Source organism: Lampris incognitus, chromosome 12 (assembly GCF_029633865.1).
Source record: "Lampris incognitus isolate fLamInc1 chromosome 12, fLamInc1.hap2, whole genome shotgun sequence".
NCBI classification, from domain to species: domain Eukaryota; kingdom Metazoa; phylum Chordata; class Actinopteri; order Lampriformes; family Lampridae; genus Lampris; species Lampris incognitus.
In genome coordinates, this window is record NC_079222.1 from 30,969,435 (window position 1) to 30,994,961 (window position 25,527).

The 25,527-nt window shown below is 42.6% G+C and overlaps 1 protein-coding gene across 2 annotated transcripts in view; it reads left to right on the forward strand.

Annotated features, from left to right (window-relative positions):
* LOC130121504 (rab GTPase-activating protein 1) overlaps nucleotides 1–25,527 on the forward strand; it is a 213,128-nt gene that overhangs the window by 107,209 nt on the left and 80,392 nt on the right. For both annotated transcript variants that reach the window (XM_056290319.1, XM_056290320.1), the window contains 6 exons: nucleotides 12,009–12,122; nucleotides 17,486–17,560; nucleotides 18,790–18,915; nucleotides 20,054–20,197; nucleotides 20,357–20,398; nucleotides 22,987–23,115. In XM_056290319.1, the coding sequence (XP_056146294.1) occupies nucleotides 12,009–12,122; nucleotides 17,486–17,560; nucleotides 18,790–18,915; nucleotides 20,054–20,197; nucleotides 20,357–20,398; nucleotides 22,987–23,115 (630 nt within the window). The remainder of the gene's footprint in view (nucleotides 1–12,008; nucleotides 12,123–17,485; nucleotides 17,561–18,789; nucleotides 18,916–20,053; nucleotides 20,198–20,356; nucleotides 20,399–22,986; nucleotides 23,116–25,527) is intronic.

Consider the following 25,527-nt stretch of genomic DNA (forward strand, 5'->3'; position numbering starts at 1 on the left):
TTTGTTAACTCAGGGTGAGTTGTCACTACGTTAGATCAGACCATAAGAATTAAAACACATGCTACTGTTAGAGGGAGAGAGAGGAACCATTTTCTAAAACACACATAATAAAGGTACCATAGTAAGTATATATGTGCCAGGGCAGCTGCATGCATGGTGATAAAGTAATTTGGAATTCCATAATAGTGACAATTTTTTTTTAAATTTTGTTTTGTTTTGTTTTTTTTTGTTTTTTGTTTTTGTTTTTTTGCCCCCAAAAGTTTGGGTCAGTGCTCAAAGATGATGGGGCATGAGACTTAAATGGACCCGCAAATTATAGTATCCGCAGCTACTGCCTACGTTTTGTTTCAAATGATAGCCACTGACTGAATAAAACACTTAGGTTTCCTGTCCGCAAGTACATTTTGTCCATTTTGTTCAACAATATCGTGGAAATTCCTACCGAAGCAGTAGATTTTCTTTTCATTTAAACGAGTTTCACAGGGAAGCAGAAGTACAAAAAAAAAGCTTTGCAACCAATTTGGCCCCAATTTGCAGCAAATTATATTGAAACCACACATATAGTGGGTTTCTAGATCTTTTTTTGTACAAGAGTGGCAACAAAGCAAGCAGCACAATTTAAATTGCACAACCAATACGTTTTAAAAAGATGCTCACATTTTACAGAGAGAGTGAATGGCAGCTGGGGTGCAAAGAGAGAACATAGCTACACACAGAAACAAAGACACACACACACACACACACACACACACACACACACACACACACACACACACACACACAGTCAGCAATATTGTTTTATCAGCCGTTCAGTCTACCGTGGATTCCTCCTGCAGTCTAAATAGGCCAGTCCCACTAATGACTGGCTCATGACCCAGCTGTTCTGAGGAGCAGTGATTAGTGTCACATTAAAAAGGAGATTGGCCATTTAAACATAATGTCGGCCTGGAAATGTCCCTAAGACATAGGAATGCGTCTGTGTGTGTGTGTACTCTGTTCAAACGTCGAAGCCTAGGTACAACAAATATGTGCAAGTTTGACGCTGGAAAACTCCAGCCGTGTGCAGTGTTGTCCTCGTAATGATGTAATTTATACGTTAAGGACGTTGGAATGTCATCGTCTATAAATGCTAATGATGCTAGCAATCAAAATACATCACTCTCTCTGACCGGTTAAACTTATTTCATCATCCTTTGTTGGTCAGCTTTATTAAGTGTGGTGTTACAGTGGCTGTTGTATTTCTATATTGTGGCATATGTGTGCTAAATGAATAAATCTAATATCTTAATATAGTCAAACTTCCTGCCACTTGCTTTTTGCTTTTAAGTGCAAGTGCAGATGTGCAAGGGTGTGCATGTGTGTGTGTTTTTGTGCATGTGAATGTGTATGTTCATTCAGGACATATTAGTATTGTACACTGAATATGACTAAAGCAAGGGTAGAAGACTAGGCTTAAAACTTATGGCTGAATGATATATGCAAAATAATAGCAGGGGGTTGCGATGTGCATTTAGGAAGCCCTACTTGGACATTGCAACTACCCTCTAGTTGTGATAGATAGCAATACCTGTTGTCAGTGGTTAAACAGGTAACATCTCCAGTGTTTCAATGGTACCAACTTGACAAGTCTAAAGAAAGGCTGTCTTGCAATGATATCTGGGCAAATTACTGTTTTTATGAAACAAACTATGGGAGCGAAGGGGAAGCCCATCACATATGCCAACTATAATGGCCTGAGGCGGCACTTCAGGAGTAAAGCAAATCCTCGAGTCCCAATTCCAAGGGGTCAATGACAGATTTTAACAAAATCACAAATTATGAAAGGTGAAGTCATGAATGGTCGGGGCTCTTTATTAGTTTCTGTTCTTAGGGTGGTCCTAAGGGGTAACTCATTGGGCTAAAGCTGCACATTCTAGTGCATGAATGGCAGGTCATTTGAAAAGTTGTGTAAGGTTTTAAATTTTACAGTGTTCACTACTGGAGGAGGGGATCTAGAGGAAGCTGGGGCATCTGTGTCTGTCCATTATAGATAACATTAAAGGAGACTGCTGCTCGGTTTTATAATGCTTTAATCATTATCATGCTGCAGGTCATGCAGACAATGTCTTATTTTGTTTTGCGTTGAAAAATAGCAATATTTAAACCACCACTGTATCCATCTAGGCAATGATCTATTGAAGGATATAATGAACATTTTAATGACATGCTAATATTCTTGATTATGATCATCTTTAACTTCAGTTGTAAACAAACTTCTTATCTGACATGCCTTCTGATTCACCTTAATAAAGAATCAGTCGATACTGTTATAGTCACATTTTAGATTTTAGTCATTTAAACCTGAAATACAGTGTAATTAAGTCAAATCAAGTCTGTTTTATTTGTATTATCACAAATTACACATTTGCTTCAGAGGGCTTTAGCAATACAACATCCTGTCCTTAGAACCTTGCATCAGATAAGGAACAACTCCCTAACAAAAACCTTTAACAGGGAGAAAAAATAGGAAGAAACTTCAGGGAGCGCAACAGAGGAGGGATCTCTCTCCCAAGATGTGTGTACACAATTTACAGAATACGACATTGAAAGAGGATAACAGAATTATAATGGAATTATAAGATATATGAAGTATTTGATGAGGAGGATGCCAAGCATTGTCCAGATGCCACCAGAACAGCCTAGGACCTGAGCCAGATGACCACCATCGATCACCATGTAGACCTGACAGGAGGACAGACTTCACATGCACACAGGGGAGACTCACATCAAACCATTCACACACACAGGAGAAGAGAAGGGAGAAAACATCATTCAGAGAGAGAGGAAAGACACGAGAGAAGAGAACAGTTTGCAATAGTCAATAATCTATACTCTATATTCTAGTCGGCAGAACAGTGTTTGGTAAATTCATTGAGACAGAAACCGACCTGCCATGCAGTACAGGTCATGAAGTACTCAACTTAAAGGCAACTAATTGTAGTTTAAAGCAAAAAAGATTGAATTTTAAGTTTAGATTTAAAGGATTCAACAGACTCTGATTGTCTGACGACAGCAGGCAGGTTTTTCCACAAGAGTGGGGCTTGGTGGGAAAGGCCCTGCTACCAGTTGACTGGAATATGGAGATGGAATTTGCGGTTTAAGATTAGACAGGTATGATGGAGCAAGCCCATTTAGGATTTTATAAGTCAGCAGAAGCACGTTGAAGTCTAAACTAACATGGATAGGACACCAATGAAGGAAGGCAAGAATTGGTGTAATATGTTCAAATTTCGTAGTTTTAGTTAGGATTCTGGCTGCAGCATTTTGAACCATCTGAAGACTTTTGGTACTAGCATGTGGCAGACCTGAAAACAGAACATTACAGTAATCAAGTCTGGATGAAACAAGTTCATGTATTAGAGTCTCTCTGTCAGCCATGAACAGGAAAGACCAAATTTTAGTGATGTTACGTAAGTGAAAAAAGGCAGTCTTGGTGATTTCTTCAATGTGCTTATCAAAGGAAAGGCTGGTATCAAATGTAACACCAAGATTTTTGGCTGCCACACTTTGTGAAATTCCAGCGTTATCAATTGTTGTTACTTGATCAAATTGTTGCCTGTGTCTAACAGGGCCAACAACCAGCATATCAGGTTTATCCTAATTTAAAAGCAGGACATTTAGTGACATCCAATTTTTCACCGGAGCCGCTTAAGCAGGCCTCTAAATTAGTCATTTGAGTACTATCATCAGCCCTTATAGGCACATACAGCTGAGTATCAACTGCATCGCAAGAGAATTTGATTCCATAATGGCGTATAATTTGGCTAACAGGTGAAAAATAAAGAGAGAAAAGTAGAGGGCCAAGAACTGAGCCCTGAGGTACACCATATTTAATGTGAGAGAATTTGGATGTAATATTATTATAGCAGACACAATGTGTTATGCCAGATACGTAAGCCAAGAGAGGTAAACCCAGATACCAAAATTGCAATTTATTCTGTCTAATAGTATACAGTGATCAGTGGTGTCACAGGCTGCACTGTCCAGTAGTAGTGGCACAGAGGTGGAATCAAAGTCAATAGCTAGTAGAAGATCATTCACCAGTCTGGTCAGAGCAATTTCAGTAGATTGACAGGCCCTGAAAGCCAATTGAAATTACCAAACAATATCACCTAGTATGTTTTTGATTGGAGAACAGGGTTTTTATCAAGTTTGATAAATATGGCTCCAAAAGCTCTCATGGTATCTCAGTCAGACACTTTAGAAGTACAGATGAAATAACAGAATGCCATGGTAGTTATTGTGTTGAGTAAGAGTAAACTAGGGACACAAACAATAGAGGCTACTGCAACTTCCCCCGGAAGCCCTCCCCACTACCAAAGTGTTGCTTTAAAAGCTTTAATGCTATAAGTCCTCTCTCTTTCTCTCTCTCTCTCTCTCTCTCTCTCTCTCTCTCTCTCTCTCTCTCTCTCTCTCTCTCTCTCTCTCTCTCTCTCTCTCTCTCTCTCTCTCTCTCTCTCTCTCTCTCTCTCTCTCTCTCTCTCTCTCTCACGCTGTCTGTCTGTCTCTCTCGCTCTCTGTCTTTCTCTCTCTCCCTCTCGCTCTGCCTCTCTCTCTCTCTCTCTCTCTCTCTCTCTCTCTCTCTCTCTCTCTCTCTCTCTCTCTCTCTCTCTCTCTCTGTCTCTCTCTCTCCCCGTCTCTGTCTCTCTTTCTCGCACACACCCATTCTCTTAGCTCTTACTCTGTCTTTTTCTTTGTCCAACTTAAACACATACTGTAACTGCCAGGACACTGGCAGATGCATTCTCTAACTCACACACAAGCACACTTCCCGTCTTCATCATGAAACACTGAATGTGTTTTCTCTCTCCTCTCACGCGACCCTTCCTCCCAACACCATAACTGAACAGACAGAAGAACGGACAGAACGCTAATTGACCATTATGTCAGAGGTCTTTGTACAAGCTCTCAGCACTTAAGATAAGTATGGCAGGGTGGCACTCCCATAAACATGGATTCTTATCACTCACTGGGAGAATGTTGCTCAGTTTCGGACACCCACAGGAAAACCCTCATAGGAAGATGCATGCAGCACAGGGCACCTTCAAAGACAAATGCAGACACACTATGTTAAGTTTGTATGAAACAGGCTTGCAGATCAGCACACTCAACAAAACCAACAGATATGCATGCCACATATGTAGGTTTTTGCAATGGCACACACATTAATATCTTGGACAGGATGTGGTTGTAGTATGGAGGCTTGTTTCACTGCTGTTGGCCTCTAATCTCCATTAGCTCTCTTTGTTTCAGCATTTCTCTCTTCCTGTCTTTCTTCTCATACCCTCTCTTTTTGTTTCACTCTCTTCCTTTGTGGAAGTTTTAACAGAAACCCGGGATGAAGGAGAAGGAGGGACATAATGGGTACTAGTGACAGCAAGAGAGGATAAAAACTTACAAAGAAAAATGAGAAATTGGAAAGCCATGAAAACAATGGCAGGTTAAACATTAGATTAGTAAGTATCAGGCTGTAATAAATCAAATCTAAACTTAGTTAATATGGTCATTATTTTCCTAACAATTTGGGCTGGTTGTACAACTTGCTCCCCCAGATTTGACCCGTAACTGCTGATGTTGTAACAGCAGGGTCTCATCCACACACTCAGAGGACAACCATAGGCTATGTCAAGACTTTGAAACCCTTTATCCGGGTTACCCCTCAGTGAGACCTATGCTATCTGAATGTTGTTTGTGCTAGTTTCTGCATTCAAAATAATGATTATATATTCCCTCGCTTTCAGATAAGGATTTGGAAAGTCTTTGTTTTCTTATCAGGGCATCCACTTAAAGTCTTGAATCCACTGTTCCGTTATAAGTTCAGATGGTCTTCATCAGAATGTAAATATCTGTGTCAATGTGGGGGGCATCCGGGTAGCGTAGCAGTCTATTCCGTTGCCTACCAACACGGGGCTCGCCGGTCGAATCCCCATGTTACCTCTGCCTTGGTCGGGTGTCCCTACAGAAACAATGTGGGTGTGCATCCTGGTCGCTGCACTAGCACCTCCTCTGGTTGGTTGGGACGCCTGCTCAGGGGGGAGGGGGAACTGGGGGGAATAGTATGATCCTCCCACGTGCTACATCCCCCTGGTGAAACTCCTCACTGTCAGGTGAAAAGAAACGGCTGGTGACTCCACATGTATTGGAGGAGGCATGTGGTAGTCTGCAGCCCTCCCTGGATCGGCAGAGGGGGTGGAGCAGTGACTAGGCACTGATCATTGAATGAATTTAACAGTCTGTGTATGTGTGTGTGTGTTTGTGTGTATGCCAATTTTCTCATTATATTCAACAAGCAATTGCCCCTTGTTAGCAGGTTGACTCCAAGTTAGTTTTACTTTGTGAGCTGGGGACATTTGTTGGGTTTCTCCCTTTCTAGTGAATGTGTGTGAAAGTGTGTGTGCATTGTACACATTACTTATTTAAAGGCTATTCTGTTCCAAATAAACAGACCATCAATAATGAAGTGAAGGGTGATTAATTTTTGAAAAGCAAGGCTTGGAATCTCGTCTTGTGTATTTACTGATTTTTGTGTGTGTGTGTGTGTGTGTGTGTGTGTGTGTGTGTGTGTGTGTGTGTGTGTGTGTGTGTGTGTGTGTGTGTGTGTGTGTGTGTGTGTGTGTTTGCGCATGTGCATATTTAGATGTGTAGAATCTGTACTGTAGTGTGTGGTGCTGTGTCAGATTGGAGGGATATCCCCGAGAAGTGTGTTGACTCGCAGGCTGTACATGTGGCTGTGTGCTCCTACGTTAGAATATGTATGTGATTGTTTATGTCTACCATTTGTTACTCAGGCTTGGGGTAAATGAATCCCCTTACATGTAACATTGTTATACAGTGAGTAGGAAAATAGACCTTAGTATCTTATCTGATACAAGGTCCAATGATATTGGATAGATGTGAGGTTTTAAGTTTCTTAATCACTACCCCCCCCCCTTTACTCTGCATCTTAATTTATGGGCCCCCTAATTCAGTTAGTTTTAATTTCTGAGTTTTCTAACCTTCTATCCATTGTCATGCCTCAATATGACATCTGGTGTCTTAATCTGGTGGATATGCTTATAACTGACCATGAATATGCTGTTTTTAAAGTTCCACTACAGCGCTCTATTCCTAGTCACTAATTTAAAACACGCTCTCACATTCGCAATGCTCATTCTGCAGTTAAATTCTGTGATCCTTTTAATTCATTATCCTTTATTTCCACCATATTCCCTCTCAATCTAGGCGCACTGTTAAATTCATTCAGTGATCAGTGCCTATCCATCCTCGACCAAATTGCTCTGTTTAAAATTAGGAAACAAAAATCAGATAACCTCCCCTGGCTGAACGCTCATGCTCGAGCCCTTAAAAGACTGTAGAAAATCTGAATGACAATGGAAGGTCAACAAGTCCAAAATAGCACATAACACCCTTAAAAACCAAATGTTAGTTTACCAGAAAGCAGTTAAGGATGCGAGATCAGCTTACTTCTCTGAATTGATATCTCGAAATAACCACAATCCTAAAGTTCTCTTTCAGGTAATTGATTCTGTTATTAATGGTCCCTCCACTTTTTTTTCTGAACCTGATGTTGAGTGGTCCGAAAAAAAAATTACTGCTCATTTTTTAAAGAGGGTGGAGAATATTAGTTCCCAAATCCAGTCTGACTCTTATATTCTTTCCATTCCCCATATTAATTCTGCCTCTTTTACCTAGTTTCAACCATTACAATTTCAGTGTTAGAGAGTACAGTCCTCCATATGAACTCCTCTTCCTGTACCCTTGACATCATCCCCACTAAGCTGCTCAAGGAGGTATTTTCCACTGTTAGCCCTGTTATTTTGCTAATTTTTAATAATTCTTTGGCCCTGGTTCTTTTCCAGACAGTTTTAGGCATGCCATTGTTCACCCATTGCTAAAGAAACCCAATTTGGATTCCCTGTCCTTAAGTAACTACAGACTAATCTTCAAATTGTCAAATGAGTTTCCAGTCTGGTTTTAGAACTAAGTACTGTAAGAAAGTAAGTGGTTTTAGAACATAGTACTGAGACAGCGCTAGTTAAGGTTACTAATGACCTCCATTGATTGCAGACAGAGGTGACTGCCCAATTTTAGTTCTTTTAGACCTAAGTGCTCCCTTTGACAAAGTCGATCACAGTATCCTCTTACATCGCTTGGAGGCTTGTGTAGGCATCAAGGGCTTGGCTCTTAGTTTATTACGCTCATACCTCTCCAACAGAACTTTTTTCTGTTGTTCTGGGTAACTCCACTTCCTCAATGGCTCAGTTGAGTTGCGGTATCCCTCAGGGCTTAATTCTTGGACCCCGTCTGTTTTCTATATACATGTTTCCTTTTGGCCAGGTTATTCAAAATCATGATGTGTTTTACCATTTTTATGCTGATGACACTCAGTTATACATGCCACTAAAACCCACAGATCCTAGTAGCCTAGCAAATCTCACAACTTGCCTCTCTGATATTAAATCCTTGATGTTCCAACATTTTCTTAAATTTAATTAAGATAAGTCTGAGGTCATTCTGTTCGGTTCCCCAATTTCTAGGGGTAATATTCGATGCTAATCTCTGTTTTGATAAGTCAGAAATGTTGGTCAGTCATGTTTCTTCCAGCTCAAGATAATCTCTAAAATTAGGTCTTTTTTCTTAATTGCTGATCTACAAAAAGTTGCACATGCTTTTATCTATTCTTGGCTTGATTATTGCAACGCACTTTACTTGGGTATCAGCCAGGGCTCCCTCCTCTGTCTCCAGTTGCTCAACTCATTACCGGGAAAAAGAGGCACGATCACATTACCCCTATGCTTGCCTCCCTACACTGGCTCCCTGTTATTTCGAATTGATTTTAAAAATTCATTGCTCACTTTTAAGGCCTTAAACGGTCTTGTTTCTAAACACATCTCTGATTTATTTACCTTGTAACACCCTCTCGACCATTAAGATCCACAGATGGAGCCCTGCTGGTTATTCCCAGCTCACGGTTTGTCACAAAGGGTGATCGGGCTTTTGCTGTTAGAGCCCCTACACTATGGAATGCTCTCCCTATTGAACTCAGAAAAACCAAGTCTCTAGCTTCTTTTAAGTCTTTCTTCTTTTTGTGAAATATTTTTGAAATGTTTGACATTTGTTTTTATTTATTATACTGTTTTTATTTTTATTCCTATTTATTTGGTCTTATTTATTTATTGTCTTTACCTCCTCTGTGCTCTTGTCCTTTGGTCTTATTCTCATTTTTGCCTTGTCTGGTTTTATTTATTTTGTAAAGAACTTTGTGGCGTTAAGAAAAGTGCTATATAAATAAAGTTTATAATAATGATAATGATAATAATAATGATAATAATAATAATTATTATTATCATTATTATCATTATTATTATGTGCAGGGCCTGGATAATTTTTGAAAACTGACAACACACATTATTAAGCAACAATCTCACAATACTGTGTATGCAAATGGATAACCTTATTGTAATGGGTGTTATTTCTTTAATGAATGTGATTCGATAAAATCTGTGCATTTCTCAATAAGACATCAGTCATAATTAGAAAGGTGCCCAATCAATAAGCCCAATTGTATCCCCACACTCACATATTCAGCTCTCTATTAGCTTATTTAAGAAGCTTTAGCAAATGATGCTGCTCCTGGTGTGGTACCACCCTGTAGCTTCATGATGTTGTAGCCTTCTGTCCTCTTTGGCAACTACTGATAGGTTATTACATCGAGTCATAACATTGATCAGTACATCATTTTGTTGTCTGAATTAGTCTCCAGTCTAAATGCTCACTCTTGCGCATGGAGCAGTGAACTAAACATCCTATCCTGAGATTAAATCCTGGTGAGTTCTGATGTGTGTGTGTGTGTGCGTGCGTGCGTGTGTGTGTGTGTGTGTGTGTATCCCAGCCTGAGAAAGTTGAAAACACACCAACATTAGCTTGATAATACAGTTCAAGATTAATGCAGCAACAAAGCAAATTTTCATTCGATCAAGCTTTATTATTAGATGCAGGAAAGAGCTTCAGATATTGTCGGGGTCATCTCCCATAATTTGGGTGAGGTAGTAGGATGTTTTGACAGATCCTTTTCCTAGCTTAAGCACTTTGTCTTACTTTTTTTTTTTTAGTTTTAAGGAACCTTTTTCAAGGAACGTTTAAGGAACACTAAGGAACGTTTTAAAGAACACCAAATGTCTCATATACAGCATCCTTGAAGACTAACTGAGTGAAAAATAAGGATGTTTGTGTTTGTGAATGGAAGAAGGGTGGAAAACTGCAGTCCCCCTTCATTCTGGTAGAGGCAACTGTAAGGGAAATAGTTAGGGACAATTGACTGGGTCAGATGGTGGAAAGACGAGATGGAGAAATGATGGAGTGATGGAGAAAGGGAAAATGGGTGAATATTGTACGCTGGCCTTAATTCGTCCACTGGTCTGAAGCATGACACAGTTTCTGTCTTGAAACCCTGTTGTAGGGGAACATTTGAATCAGACTCTAATTCACTCACACTCACACACACACACACACACACACACACACACACACACACACACACACACACACACACACACACACACACACACACACTTTATTACATGTTTCATCTTGTTGATCTCATTTTCCGTTTCTGTCATCATCAGGCCATTTCTTGCTCTACCTCTAAATATTGTTGTAAGATTGGATTAGTCTTCATCTCTTTGGTGCATTTTGTGCTTCTGGGCCATCAAAAGATAATTCTGTTTTTTTTTTCAATCTGGGTCTTATTTTCCATTGTTTTTCATTATGATATCATATTCACTAACTTCATACTGGAGATTTTGGACACACTGCCGCTGGACACAGCTTTACAACATCGTCTCATGGAGTACGAGCCTTAAACCTGTCCTTCCAGCCACAGATAAAACCTTGTCTCTCAGTCACTCTGTGCACATGATTTCTCATAGTTTATGACCTCTCAGTTGCACTGGCCAAGCAGTTGGTGCATGAGAGCTACTGTCTCAGTAAGTGTAGGCTCATCATGCTGCAGGTTGAAGTAGGAGGCAGTGCAGCGATGCAAGGGACCATTGATAAAGTTGGATGTTTTCTGTAATCTTCACTTTTGTTTTCACTTCGATATTTGTGGCTTAGGTAGGTTAAAGTGGTCTTGTTGAAACATGGCTGACGATCATATTCCGTGGCACTATAAGACGGCATCGATCATGCAAACTATGAAATTGAAAACCAGGTTGTAAAAAACATGGAATTATCCTTTAACTCATTGACTATCAGTTACTTTATTGCTATTCAGCTGCAAATATGTATTTACAAAAAGAAGAAAAACAAACAAACCCAAGTAAGCACACACACTTTCCTGCATTCCTTCAGCTCAAGTGGTGGCAGTGTTTAAGTGCCTTTAAATCAGCGTCAGAGCTTTGTTGAGCTGGGCTTTTGGTATGGGATTAGGGATAGCAGGTTATAAGCACTAACTAGTAAACACCTATACTAGTGTTTTTCATCCCTTTTAATATTTTTAAATAAATTGATCATCACAGAGTGTATTTTTCATACATTAAAGCTGCCTGAGCAGAAGGCAGTGAGACAGAGGGACCTGTCTGTCTCAGAACAAAACTTGTTGTGCCATTGCCCCACTAGTCCATCCACTGTTGTTCTGGGCAGTTAACTAGCATCTCTCATAAAACACTGACCTCTGCTGGGCGTTGACAGAGGTGATTACACAAATGTAGAAGCACCAACATCTGAGAGTCATGGGACCGAACAAGGATAGGTTATTGTCGGTGACATTAGATGCACTGACTAGTGTGTATAAGCCTGCCTCTGATGGGCCCTGAGATGCCTGGAAAACACACTGAGACTGAAATGCAGCACTGCCAGGATACATAACCTTTATGAAAGCAAAACAAACTCAATTGACCCCCCTCTCCTTTCTCTCTCTCTTTCTCTCTCTCTTCACTTGTCCATCGCTGTCATCTTGGTCTCACTATTAGGAGTCTCCACAGGACAGTGCGATTACCAGGGACATCAACAGGACATTTCCAGCTCACGACTACTTTAAAGACACTGGAGGAGATGGACAGGACTCCCTATACAAGATCTGCAAGGTAAATCTGCGTCTCTGTCTCCTTTTTCTCCTCTCTCTTACACACTAGGCTCGTCAAAAATATCGATCAATCGGCAAGTATTGATAATATCAATCTCCAGTGAGGCACACATTCAATACCAGTCCAGCTTGAATCAAACTGGAAGCAGCAAAGCTTCTTGTCACCACCGCCTCCATTTATTTTGAATGAGTGGTTGCCAACCGCTTGTGCAGAACATGATGGGATGTTAAAGCTTTTATCCCGCCATGCAAGAAATATTTGTTGCAGCAACCGGTCAGATTTCAGTGAAACATCCACAGCTAAAATTCTCCCCCTTGCACATATAAATCTTTATTTTTCCAGCAACATGGAGGAGAAGCTTATGAATCATGTCGGGCTTTCGTGAACTCTATGACTCAGTTCTGCCAAAGTACAGAGACACACATTTGGAGAGAAGTACCAGAAATTGTCTGCATTTCTGGTGTGTGAACATGATGTGCAGAAAGATCTTATCCACATGTCATGAAGATAGATATTAAGTGGGCTATTTTCAATTATTTAATCTAATTTGACCAGGCATAGAAACCTAAACAGTCTCTCGGAAAGACGACACGCCCACAGATGGCAGAGAGTAGCAGGTGGTTTTACTGCATCCAGCCTGGCTGCCATTCAACTGGCCGTTCACAAACGTTTTCACTTCCCTGAGATAGGACTGGATGGTCTGACTGTGCCAGCCTCACTATTCTACACTTTACATGCAAGGCAAACCAAAGTTGGTTTGTCAAAATGATCAAGAAAGATACACCAAAGATCAATATACACCTCACTTGGTGCAATCATCCGCCCCCATGGTTTCTCATACCATTGCTATGCTGACGATACCCTATCATTCCTATCATCCCCCCCCCCAGATGACCTCACAGTCTCGGCACGGATATCATCATGCCTTGTTGATATCTCTGCATGGATGGAAGAATGCCACCTTCAGCTTAATCCATCTAATACTGAGCTCTTTGTCATCCCAGCCAGTCCATCCTTACAACAACAGATCAATATCCAGCTCGGATCAACCCAACTCATGCCCACAAACTGTGCCCCGAAACCTGAGTGTCATGATTGATGACCAACTAACCTTTAAGGTTCATGTGGCCTCGATTGCTCAGTCATGACCATTTGCCCTGAACAACATCAGGAAAATTAGACCCTACCTGTCTGATTATGCAGCATAACTCCTGGTACAGGCTCTTGCTATATCTCGCATTGACTAATGCAACTCCTTACTGGCAGGTCCCCCTGCATGCACTTTCAAACCTCTGCAAATGATCCAGAACACGCCGGCGCATCTGGTCTTCAACCAACCCAAAACAGCACATGTCACTCTGCTGTTCATATCCCTCCACTGACTCCCAGTTGCTGCCCGCCTCAAATTCAAAACCTTGATGCTCGCTTACAAAACAGTAACTAAAACGGCTCCCGCCTACCTGAACTCCCTCATTCAGGTCAGTCCCGCTCACTACGCTCTGCCAATGAAAGGTGCCGGGCACTTCCGCCACAACGGGTCCCATAGTCACTAGCCAGACTCTTCTCTTCTGTAGTTCCCTGGTGGTGGAACGAGTTACCAAACTCCATTCAGTCCGCTGAGTCCCGCTCCATCTTTTAAGAAAAAGCTAAAGACCAAGCTCTTTCATGAACACCCCCACACCTGATAGATATACAGTGCATCCGGAAAGTATTCACACTCCTTCACTTTCCCCACATTTTGTTATGTTACAGCCTTATTCCAAAATGGATTAAATTCCTTTTTTTCTCATCAATCTACATACAATACCCCATAATGACAAAGCAAAAAAGGTTTTGTAGAAATTTTTGAAAATTTATTAAACATAAAAAACTGAAATATTGCATGTACATAAGTATTCAGACCCTTTACTCAGTACTTGGTTGAGGCACCCTTGGCTGCGATTACAGCCTCAAGTCTTCTTGGGTATGAAGCTACAAGCTTGGCACACCTATATTTGGGGTATTTCTCCCATTCTTCTCTGCAGATTCTCTCAAGCTCTGTAAGGTTAGATGGGGAGCGTCGCTACACAGCTATTTTCAGGTCTTTCCAGAGATGTTCAATGGGGTTCAAGTCTGGGCTCTGGCTGGGCCACTCAAGGACATTCACAGACTTGTCCCGAAGCCACTCCTTCATTGTCTTGGCTGTGTGCTTAGGGTCATTGTCGTGTTGAAAGGTAAACCTTCGCCCCAGTCTGAGGTCCTGAGCGCTCTGGAGCAGGTTTTCATCAAGGATCTCTCTGTACTTTGCTCCATTCATCTTTCTCTCGATCCTGACTAGTCTCCCAGTTCCTGCCGCTGAAAACATCCTCACAGCATGATGCTGCCACCACCATGCTTCACTGTAGGGATGGTATTAGCAAGGTGATGAGAGGTGCCTGGTTTCCTCCAGATGTAACGTTTGGCATTCAGGCCAAAGAGTTCAATCTTGGTTTCATCAGACCAGAGAATCTTGTTTCTCATGGTCTGAGAGTCCTTTAGGTGCTTTCTGGCAAACTCCAAGCGGGCTGTCATGTGCCTTTTACTGAGCACTCTACCATAAAGGCCTGATTGGTGGAGTGCTGCAGAGATGGTTGTCCTTCTGGAAGGTTCTCCCATCTCCACAGAGGAACGCTGGAGCTCTGTCAGAGTGACTATCGGGTTCTTGGTCACCTCCCTGACCAAGGCCCTTCTCCCCTGATTACTCAGTTTGGCTTGGCGGCCAGCTCTAGGAAGAGTCCTGGTGGATCCAAACTTCTTCCATTTATGAATGATGGAGACCACTGTGCTCTTCGGGACCTCCAAAGCTGTAGATTTTTTTTTTTTACCCTTCCCCAGATCTGTGCCTCGATACAATCCTGTCTCGGAGGTCCACAGACAATTCCTTTGACTTCATGGTTTGGTTTCTGCTCTGACATGCACTGTCAACAGTGGGACCTTATATAGACAGGTGTGTGCTTTTCCAAATCATGTCCAATCCATTGAATTTACTACGGGTGGACTCCAATCAAGACGTTGAAACATCTCAAGGATGATCAGTGGAAACAGGATGAACCTGAGCTCAATTTTGAGTGTCATAGCAAAGGGTGTGAATAATTATGTACATGCAATATTTCAGTTTTTTATTTTTAATAAATTTGCAAAAATTTCTACAAAACCTTTTTCACTTTGTCATTATGGGGTATTATGTGTAGATTGATGAGAAAAAAAAGGAATTTAATCCATTTTGGAATAAGGCTGTAACATAGCAAAATGTGGGGAAAGTGAAGGGGTGTGAATACTTTCCAAATGCACTGTATATATATATTTTTTTTAATATTATGTATCTATTTATTTATTAACTTTTTTCAGTTCACACAGTATGTCATTTACCAAATTATTTTTATTATTGTTGCTGATGGTTTACATTACAATATTCAACTGGAATCAATAGTAATTAGTGTGTGAAATTTAGACTTCGGCTAGAAAGGATATATTGCCTTTGTAAAAGAGTCTTTTCAGTGACAGTCTGGCTGGTAGCAAAGTTGTTTTTGTTCAGTGGTTCGAGCTGACAGACCTAACTAAGACAGGTAAAAAACAAACATGAATAACCACAAGTCGCTCTGTTTCGGGTTGGTTCAACAAGTTCATGCAGCCACTGCCTTTCACGAAAAGCATCAAACACCAACTTGCACCAACACTTCACTTCTGCATGTAAATGTACTGTGAATGCTCTTTTTCATCAATACTCTCTCAAGCAGTACACATACACACTTCAACATGTCTTCCTATAATCTTTCATGAAAGTTTGGCAGTAGTGAATTCGAAGTTGTTTAATTTCGATTTCATTCATTATGTATGACTCAAGTGAGGGCGGGCATTCATCTCCTCCCAGACAACCACCTCAGGTGCATTTGAATAATTCAGCACCACCACCACCCCCCCTTTTCTGTGTGTGAATTGATCCACATGGTGTCTGTTTGACTTGTTTTCATAATTAGTGGGTTTGTAGCTCAGTAGGCCACTGCATTCCTGTCTCCAACACCCCCCCTCCCAACCCTCACCCAGTCCCTGGCTTTTGTGATGTTTGCGGTCTCCTTTTTCTCCGTTCACTCCATCCTTCTCCACACTCTCTCTGTGCTACCTCTCCCAATCTGTTTCTCTCTCTCTTTATCCCTCTCTCTGGTCACCCTCAACCCCCTCTCTCTCTGCATTAAGTCCTCAATCCTGCCATTTTTCCATTTCTCTCCTTTGTCTCTACTTTTTCCCCCCGTGATTTTCGTTCTCCATTACCCCGTCCCACAAGTCATTGCTCTACTCAGTTTCAACCTTGCTTTCTCATTGCTCCCGACACCCCCCTACAGATATTCACACCAACTGCTGTCTCACATAAGGATATGATGTTAATCACATCTAATTCCTTCTACAGTTCTTCAATTAATTTTGAACTATTTGATATAAAACCGTATGTAGAACATTTTGCCTTCCTGTAAATGTATCGTAAAAAAAGATAAAAATTCACAAGTTCGGCAGACAGGAATTCATCAGTTGCTTCAGTTCTAAATTTGACCTCGTTGTTATTAAGTTGCCCTTTTTTTTACTTGAATCTTCAAATGCTTAAAACTGCGTTTTTCAATGGATCACATTTTTTCCAAGTGAAATGTTGAGAAAGGTGAATAGACATCCTGTAAGTACTGTAGGAAGATGGCAGCACTATCAGGATTAACATATTATGCAGTATTACAGCGAAGCAAAACCCAAAGGTAGATTGTAAATCTGTTAAAAGTAAGTATTATGGGTATCCAGGTAGTGTAGCAGTCTAATTCATTGTATACCAACACGGGGATCGCCGGTTTGAATCCCCGTGTTACCTCTGGCTTGGTCGGGCGTCCGTACAGACATAATTGGCCGTGTCTGTGGGTGGGAAGCCGGATGTGGGTATGTGTCCTGGTCGCTGCACTAGTGCCTTCTCTGGTCGGTCGGGGCGCCTGTTCGGGGGAGAGGGGGAACTGGGGGGAAAAGCGTGATCCTCCCACATGCTACATCCCCCTGGCGAAACTCCTCATTGTCAGGCGAAAAGAAGCGGCTGGCGACTCCACATGTATCGGAGGAGGCATGTGGTAAGTCTGCAGCCCTCCCCGGATCGGCAGAGGGGGTGGAGCAGCGACCGGGACAGCTCCGAAGAGTGGGGTAATTGGCCGGATACAATTGGGTTGAAAAAGGGGGGAACCCCCCCTCCCCAAAAAGTAAGTCTTATTGTTAACTCAATATTTTGCTTCACTCTTTTTCTATGAAGAAAAGGCTTTATCGTTTTAAGAAAATTATGTGCATGCTAACAAATGTGTGGACATCTGTCATTTTCTTCTCAGGCCTACTCTGTGTATGATGAGGAGATTGGCTATTGCCAGGGACAATCCTTCTTGGCTGCTGTGCTGTTGCTGCATGTGAGTTTACATTTCAAAATGGTGCCTCACTTTCCAAAAGCTCAGCTCCTTATGATCTGAGAGAAAATGGTTCACTTCTGCCAGTGAAATGTACATGTTTTGTGATTTCTGCACTGCACAATGAATGGTCTAGCTTGGCTCTGAAGTCTTAAGACATATGAGCAAAGCTAAATAAACTAAAAAATATTCACAATTTTAGATGCTAGGCCATTGAATGGACATTTGACATTTGTGTGCATGATGTACATAAAGTATACTGCATTATATTTTTATGTCCAACAGTGGTGTGTGTTTTAATGGGCTCCACACATGGTAGGCGATAGACGGTGACTGACAAAATGTGCTTGTTGGCTCAGAAACTAAACAGGTCTTGGTCTAGGAGAAGGAAAAAATCTAATTTCCATTCCGTAAAAATGTGTTTTTGTGCGCTTTCAGATTAAAAAATCAAAAACAAAATAGTATTTATTTTTTTCAGTTTTAAAAAAAGTCAAAGAATAAACGGGGAAAAGACCAGAGGTTAGATTTGATGGTTGGCCCTAAATTTCATCAGCTGCCTTTTCTGTCGATACTTCGTATGTACAGCTCCCAATCTGTACAGCTGTACAGATTTTGTGCATATTTGGTTTCAGTTGAACGGTGGTGTTACCCATATCACTGACACATATTTATCAGATGACTCTGCTCTAGATTCTACTCCGGCATAGATTTTACGTTGAAAATATTCAGTTAAAAATGTTCACGTCAAGTCGGCACAGTGGCCCAGTGGGTAGCGCAGTCGCCCCACAGCAAGAAGGTCCTGGGTACAAACCCCGGGGTTGTCCAACCTTGTGGGTCATCCCGGGTCGTCCTCTGTGTGGAGTTTGCATGTTCTCCTCATGTTCTCCCCCGTGCGCCGTTTCCTCCTACAGTCCAAAGACATGTAGGTCATGTAAATCGGACTTACTAAATTATCCCTAGGTGTGTGTGTGTGTGTGTGGGCCCTGTGATGGACTGGCGGCCTGTCCAGGGTATCTCCCGGCCTGCCTCCCAGTGACTGCTGGGATGGGCTCCAGCATCCCCACGACACAAATTCAGATAAGCGGCTTAGATAATGGATGGATGGATGAGCATGTTAAATTGGCACACAATTATAAAGTTATATCTAAATCTAAAATTATATCTGTATGGGCAGAAGTTATATGGTATAATATCTGGTTTGGTGTACTGTATTGTGTGGCTGTTATTGACAGATGCCAGAAGAGCAGGCCTTCAGCGTGCTGGTGAAGATCATGTTTGACTATGGGCTCAGGGACCTCTTCAAGCAAAACTTTGAAGATCTGCACTGCAAGTTCTTCCAACTTGAAAAACTCATGCAGGTGTGTGTGTGTATGTGTATGTGTGTATAAATGTGGCTTTGTCTGTGTGTTGCTGTTTCAGTGAATGAACATGCTGCTCTGATGGAGGCCTCTATAGTCCCGAAACACGTAAGCACGGTGAACAAAATAAAAACAAATCAGTTCAGGGTATCCGGGTAGCGTAGCGGTCTATTCTGTTGCCTACCAACATGGGGATCACCGGTTCGAATCCCCGTGCTACTCCAGCTTGGTCGGGCGTCCCCACAGACACAATTGGCCATGTCTGCGAGTGGGAAGCCGGATGTGGAGATATGTCCTGGTCACTGCACTGGCGCCTCCTCTGGTCGATCTGGGCGCCTGTTCGGTGGGGAGGGGGAACTGAAGGGAATAGCATGATCCTCCCATGCATTACGTCCCCCTGGTGAAACTCCTCACTGTCAGGTAAAAAAAAGCGGCCGGCGACTCAACGTGTATTGGAGGAGGCGTGTGGTAGTCTGCAGCGCTCCCCGGATCAGCAGAGGGGGTGGAGCAGCGACCGGTACGGCTCGGAAGAGTGGGGCAATTGGCCAAGTACAACTGGGGAGAAAAAGGGGGATTCCAAAATTAAACAAAAACAAATCAGTTCTTCTGAAGTAAATTCTGTCTTTGTACTGATCAGCTATTTTTGAATATGCTTATATTTGTATGAAATCTGCTTTTTCTTGCGGATGCATACTACATTCTTCTTCTACTGTCCTATTCAGTTCATGTTGTTTTGCACTTTATGCCTATTCCCTTCCACCATGTATCCACTCATCCTCTCCTTATTGTTATCTCACCTTCTCTCTCTCTCGTTCTCTCTCACTATCTCTCGCTCTCTCTCTTGCTCTCTCTCTCTCTGTCTCTCTGTCTCTGTCTCTCTCTTGCTCTCTCTCTCTGTCTCTCTCTCTGTCTCTGTCTCTCTCGCTCTCTTGCTCTCTCTGTCTCTGTCTCTGTCTTTGTCTCTCTCTCTCTCTCTCTCTCTCTCTCTCTCTCTCTCTCTCTCTCTCTCTCTCTCTCTCTGTCTCTGTCTCTGTCTGTCTGTCTGTCTCTCTCTCCCCCAACAGTTTCTACCTTCTTCTCTCCCCTATTTTTTCTCACTCGTCTGCCCCTCTTCGTAACCCCTTCCTGTCTGTTGCAGGAGTGTATCCCAGACCTGTACACCCATTTTCTGAACGTTGGCCTGGAGGCTCACATGTATGCCTCCCAGTGGTTCCTCACCCTCTTCACGGCCAAGTTCCCCCTCTACATGGTCTTCCACATCATCGACCTGCTGCTGTGTGAGGTGGGTAGAAGTAATGCGGATACACCCAGAGCATGTGCGCCCACAGCCCTACGTGCCCCGGTTTATTCTCCTCAAACCCACTTCTGACTCCTTAGTTTTGTGCTGTTTGTCCTTATCTCTGGTCTTCAGTTATTCACATATCAAAATCTGTCTTCGCAGGGTATTAGTGTCATCTTCAACGTCGCTCTGGCGCTTCTGAAGGTAAGACAGCTAACACACACACACACACACACACACACACACACACACACACACACACACACACAAGGATTCCGTAGCAGTTTTTTGCCACCGGCCATCTTGACTGCCAGCATTTTAATATACCGGCCGTTCGAGCGGCATATTGGATATCCATACACGCCGCATGCAGGACCCATTAGGAATTCCAGCCACATGCCCACAACAACAAAAACCACGTTTACATTTTGGTAATTCATCAAAATACAATAGAAATCAGCCTGCGAAGCTGTAATAAAATGGAAGTCGGACGTTGTTCTCAATGTGATGATGTATTGAAAAACAAACTGAAAGAAAGAAAGATGCTTTATTTGTCGTTGTAAGCAGGCCTACAACAAAACACATCCTCTGCGTTTAACCCATCCTGTGGTATACTAGGAGCAGCGGGCAGCTGCAGTGCAGCACCCGGGGACCAACTCCAGTTCTTCCAGCCATGACTCGGTCAGGGGCACAGACAGGAGTATTACCCTAACATACATTTCTGTTGCTGCCTGCATTGCTGCTGTGGCAAAAATCATAAAAAAATAATTTAAAAAAGGTATAAAAAACAAAACAAAAAAAAAACAAAGAAGTCAGTCGGGAGTTTGATATAGTTTGACAAATGGCAAATTCTGCAATCTATAGACTGTGAACATTTAAATGACTAATAAACAGCTATTGCAAACACAACGCATAGCGACGCAGTGGTTATAGTGCAGTCGCCTCATAGCAAAAAGGTCCTGGGTTCGAGCCCTGGGGTAGTCCAACCATGGGGGGTCGTCCTGGGTTGTCCTCTGTGTGGAGTTTGCATGTTCTCCCCGTGTCTGTTTGGGTTTCCTCCGGGTGCTCCAGTTTCCTCCCACAGTCCAAAGACATGTAGGTCCGGTGAATCGGCCATTCTAAATTGTCCCTAGGTATGAATGTGTGTGTATCAGCCCTGTGATGGACTGGCAGCCTGTCCAGGGTGTCTCCCCGCCTGCCGCCCAATGACTGCTGGGATAGGCTCCAGCATCCCCGTGCCCCAATTGGGATAAGCGGCTTAGATAATGGATGGATGGATGGATATAAACACAATATAAGCTAGGCCTCTCTAATTTAGCCTAATTTGTTTTGCCTCAGACCTTGTCCTGCTCAGAATAATCTGCAACAGCTGAAAAATTAAACCTGTATACCTCCTTGGAGCAGCTTGCTATATGCACCTGCCCTGCAACTTTGACCTTGTGAGGGCGCAGTCTTGAGGCCAATTTTATTCTGTGTTGGAGAGAGAATCCTCTCTTGGCTGGCACACTGGAAATGGGGGTAATTGGAGCAGTCTTAGCCAGTTTGGCCAGTCGGGGTAGACCTGGCTGAAATGGTGTATGAACAGCTCACAAGCTGTGCTGAAAATGTAATCCACCATGTCAATGAAGCGCTGCCATCATGGGCACCGCATCATCACAAAGTACTGTATAGACCTATGTTTGACTTCAGTATTGGCTCAAAGGCATGGTGGCACAGTGGGTAGCCTGGTCACCTCACAGCAAGAAGTGTCCTGGGTTCGAGCCCCGGGGTAGTCTGGCCTTGGGGGTCATCCCGGGTCGTCCTCTGTGTGGAGTTTGCATGTTCTCCCTGTGTCTGCGTGGGTTTCCTCCGGATGCTCCGGTTTCCTCCCACAGTCCAAAGACATGTAGGTCAGGTGAATCGGCCATACTAAATTGTCCCTAGGTGTGTGTGTGTGTGTGTGTGTGTGTGTGTGTGTGTGTGTGTGTGTGTGTGTGTGTGTGTGGGCCCTGTGATGGACTGGTGGTCTGCCACCCAATGAAAGCTGGGGTAGACTTCAGCATCCCCGCGACCCTGAGAGCAGGATAAGCGGTTTGGATAATGGATGTTGCAGCATTTAAATGTGTAAAATGAAACCGTAAAAGGCAAGATTTCTAAAAATGCAAGAAGAAAAGGCATTACTTTTTAGTGCCATTTTTTTTTTCCTCCCAGGCAATTTGACCGGCAGGTTTTATTCGCTGGCCTTGGAGTGTTTGTATCTTCCAAAGGCAGCTATAGCCAGTTAATATAAATGCTGATAGACACACACTTTCTCACTCACTCGGCTGACTGAAGTGTGGCCTGGCTGCAAGCCTGTTTCCTGGACATGTCTGTCTCTTGGTTCTGAGGGTTTTATGACCAGATATTTTATCAACACAATGGCATGCCGAGCTAGGCTACCAATGACAACTGCAACATGACACACTTGTTTGTTGTTGTTAGTTATTCAGATAGTTTGATAGGTTATACCTCGATATCTATTAGTATCTTGTAGCCTAGATAATTGTACATGTTTGTCTTTGCGAACTAGACATTTCATTATGATTTTTGTGACAGTAGTTTGGTTACTACTGTCAGTTAATAGATCCTGACTGATTAATAGATCCTAATGATTTTTTCTATAGATGTAATGTTGTTTGGGGGGGGGCATTGTAATTTAACATGCTTTACTTTAAAGATACTGTCCAATGGGACATACCATTCTGAACCAGTCTGTGCCTAATCTATTGTTGTATTCTAATCTATGTTTGTATTCTAATCTATTTTCCGTCTAGACATCTAAAGACGATCTGATCCAAAGTGATTTCGAGGGAGCGCTCAAGTTTTTCCGTGTTCCGGTCCCTAAGCGGTACCGTTCTGAGGAGAATGCAAAGAAGCTGATGGAGCTGGCGTGTAGCATGAAGGTAAGCCAAGTACCCGTCGGTTAAACAACAGAAGCCGCGCCCCCCGATTTGTTTTTTTAAAGATCACGTGGAGCGGGCGCAGCTGGGCGCAGTTCTGTGCACTAATAGTTCATACTCAAACGGCCTTCACAGCAAATTACAGTGAGCTTTTCATTTGCACCGAGTGCACTGAAATTAAAATAGACCCCACAGAGGGCTTGAAGCCTCTTTCTGGGCATTTGTGATTTTTGAAAGTCCTTAAGTATGTAAATGTAATAATGTTTTCACCCCCACTACTGCCATCTAAGTCATCTAAGTCGCCTAACTTATCAAATAGATAGAAAGGTATGCGGTGTTGCTTTGTTGAATCTATATTTTTATGGCCCAGTTATCAGAGGCTGTAAAGCCCCTTGAGGCAAATTTGTAATTTGTGATGTTGGGCTATACAAATAAAATTGACTTGACTTGATTTAATCCAAAAATGTTGTACAACCCTCCGCATCCTTTTGAAAATCCACCCAAAAACTCACAATCGACGGATAATGGAAGGAAGACTTACCTCCAAATTAAATCAGCGTTCTACACTTTAAGGTAATGGAGGTTTTTATTTTGTCCCGTAGCCCAATAGTTGAATTACTGTATAACCCCCTCCACCCCCCCCTCCCAAAAAAAGTTTATTCCAGCAGTTGCCAGTGGGGAGCAATGTTGAGCTACAAGCAAAAGACATAAAGACGCTACTGTCACACACATGCTGCACATGCACACATTCACAAACATACTTGTATCCTGACCTGGTTTTTGGCAGTCTGGTCTAGTTTAGGGGACCTAACTTTGAAGACAGATTTTTTTACTGTACACTGTGGCTGTGACGACGATTTAATACAGAGTAGACGGTGTACTTTTCATTTCTACTGGATTTATGTTCTTCAACCCAGCTTAAAGGAGAGGAATAGACAGATCACAACCTTTTTTAGAGGACATATACAAACTGACGGTGTCTGACCGACGTACCGAAATGTCACTGCTTTGTGCTGGTTGGGATTAATTTGACATTTCTATATACTTTCTTTCAAAATAATGTCCAAGGCCTGTCATTATCTGAGAGACTTGAAGCCAAAGGGATGAACTAGTGTTAGATATCAAGTAGTTTGGCAAACAGATATAGTCAAGGCAGAAGAAGATTATGAAATTAAAGAAGAGGTGCAACTCAAAACAAAATTGGATCCACTGCAGTTTGCCTACAGGACAGGCTGAAGTGTTGAGGATGCCACGGGCATCCTACTTAACCTGGTCCTGGATCACCTGGATGGTGCAAAGAATGTTGTACGATTGCTTTTTATTGACTTCTCCTTAGCTTTTAACTGCTTGTCCTCACATTTTAGCAGATGGACTGACCAGCATCTGCAACATTGACCCTGGATTAATATGATGGCTGGTTCACTTTTTAACTGACAGATCTCAAAAGGGGGCATCACGGTGGCGCAAGAAGGTCCTGGGTTCAAACCCTGGGGTTGTCCAACTGTGGGGGTCATCCCGGGTCGTTCTCTGTGTGGAGTTTGCATGTCCTCCTCGTGTCTGCATGTGTTTCCTCCGGGTGCTCTGGTTTCCTCCCGCAGTCCAAAGACATGTAGGTCAGGTGAATTGGACTTACTAAAATTGTCCCTAGGTGTGAATGTGTCGGCCCTGTGATGGACTGGTGGCTTGTCCAGGGTGTCTCCCCGCCTGCCGCCTAATGACTGCTGGGATAGGCTCCCGCATCCCCGCGACCCTGAGAGCAGGATAAGTGGTGTGGATAATGGATGGATGGATAGAGGTCTCAAAAGGTGAAAGTCAATGGTGTTTCACCGGTTCCCCCAAGGGGTGTGTCCTCACCATTTTTATGTTTTATACACATGAGTTACAGTGTTGTTATGAGGGCAAACACATCATCAAGTTCGTGGATGATGCAGTTGTTGTGACCCTGCTCAGTAATGATGAAACAGACCTCGGTCCAGTGGTGGAAGATTTTAATGACTGGTGTAAATGCTCCTTCTTGGACATAAATGTGTCCAAAACACAGGGACAGATAATTGACTCTAGGAAGAAGCTCCCCCTTTTATTCTTGCTGTTATTAATGGCCAGGCTGTTGGAAGATCCAACAGTATCTGGGGACAATAATTGATGATGAGTTTGAACCAAATGCTGACGTTGTTTGTGCAAAGGCCCATCAGTGCATGTGTTTTTATGAGACGCTCAGAAGTTTTAATGTTGGACACCACAGTTATGAGAATCACAGGGAGGGGAATCATTTCATGTGGGTACAACGCTTATTGAGAGAAATGTTTCATCACTCATCTAGGTGACCTCCTCAGTCTCAACTGACTGCAGGTATCCCCACCCTTATAAACAATACAGTGGCATAATAAACCGAGACCAATGATTGGTTTCATTTTC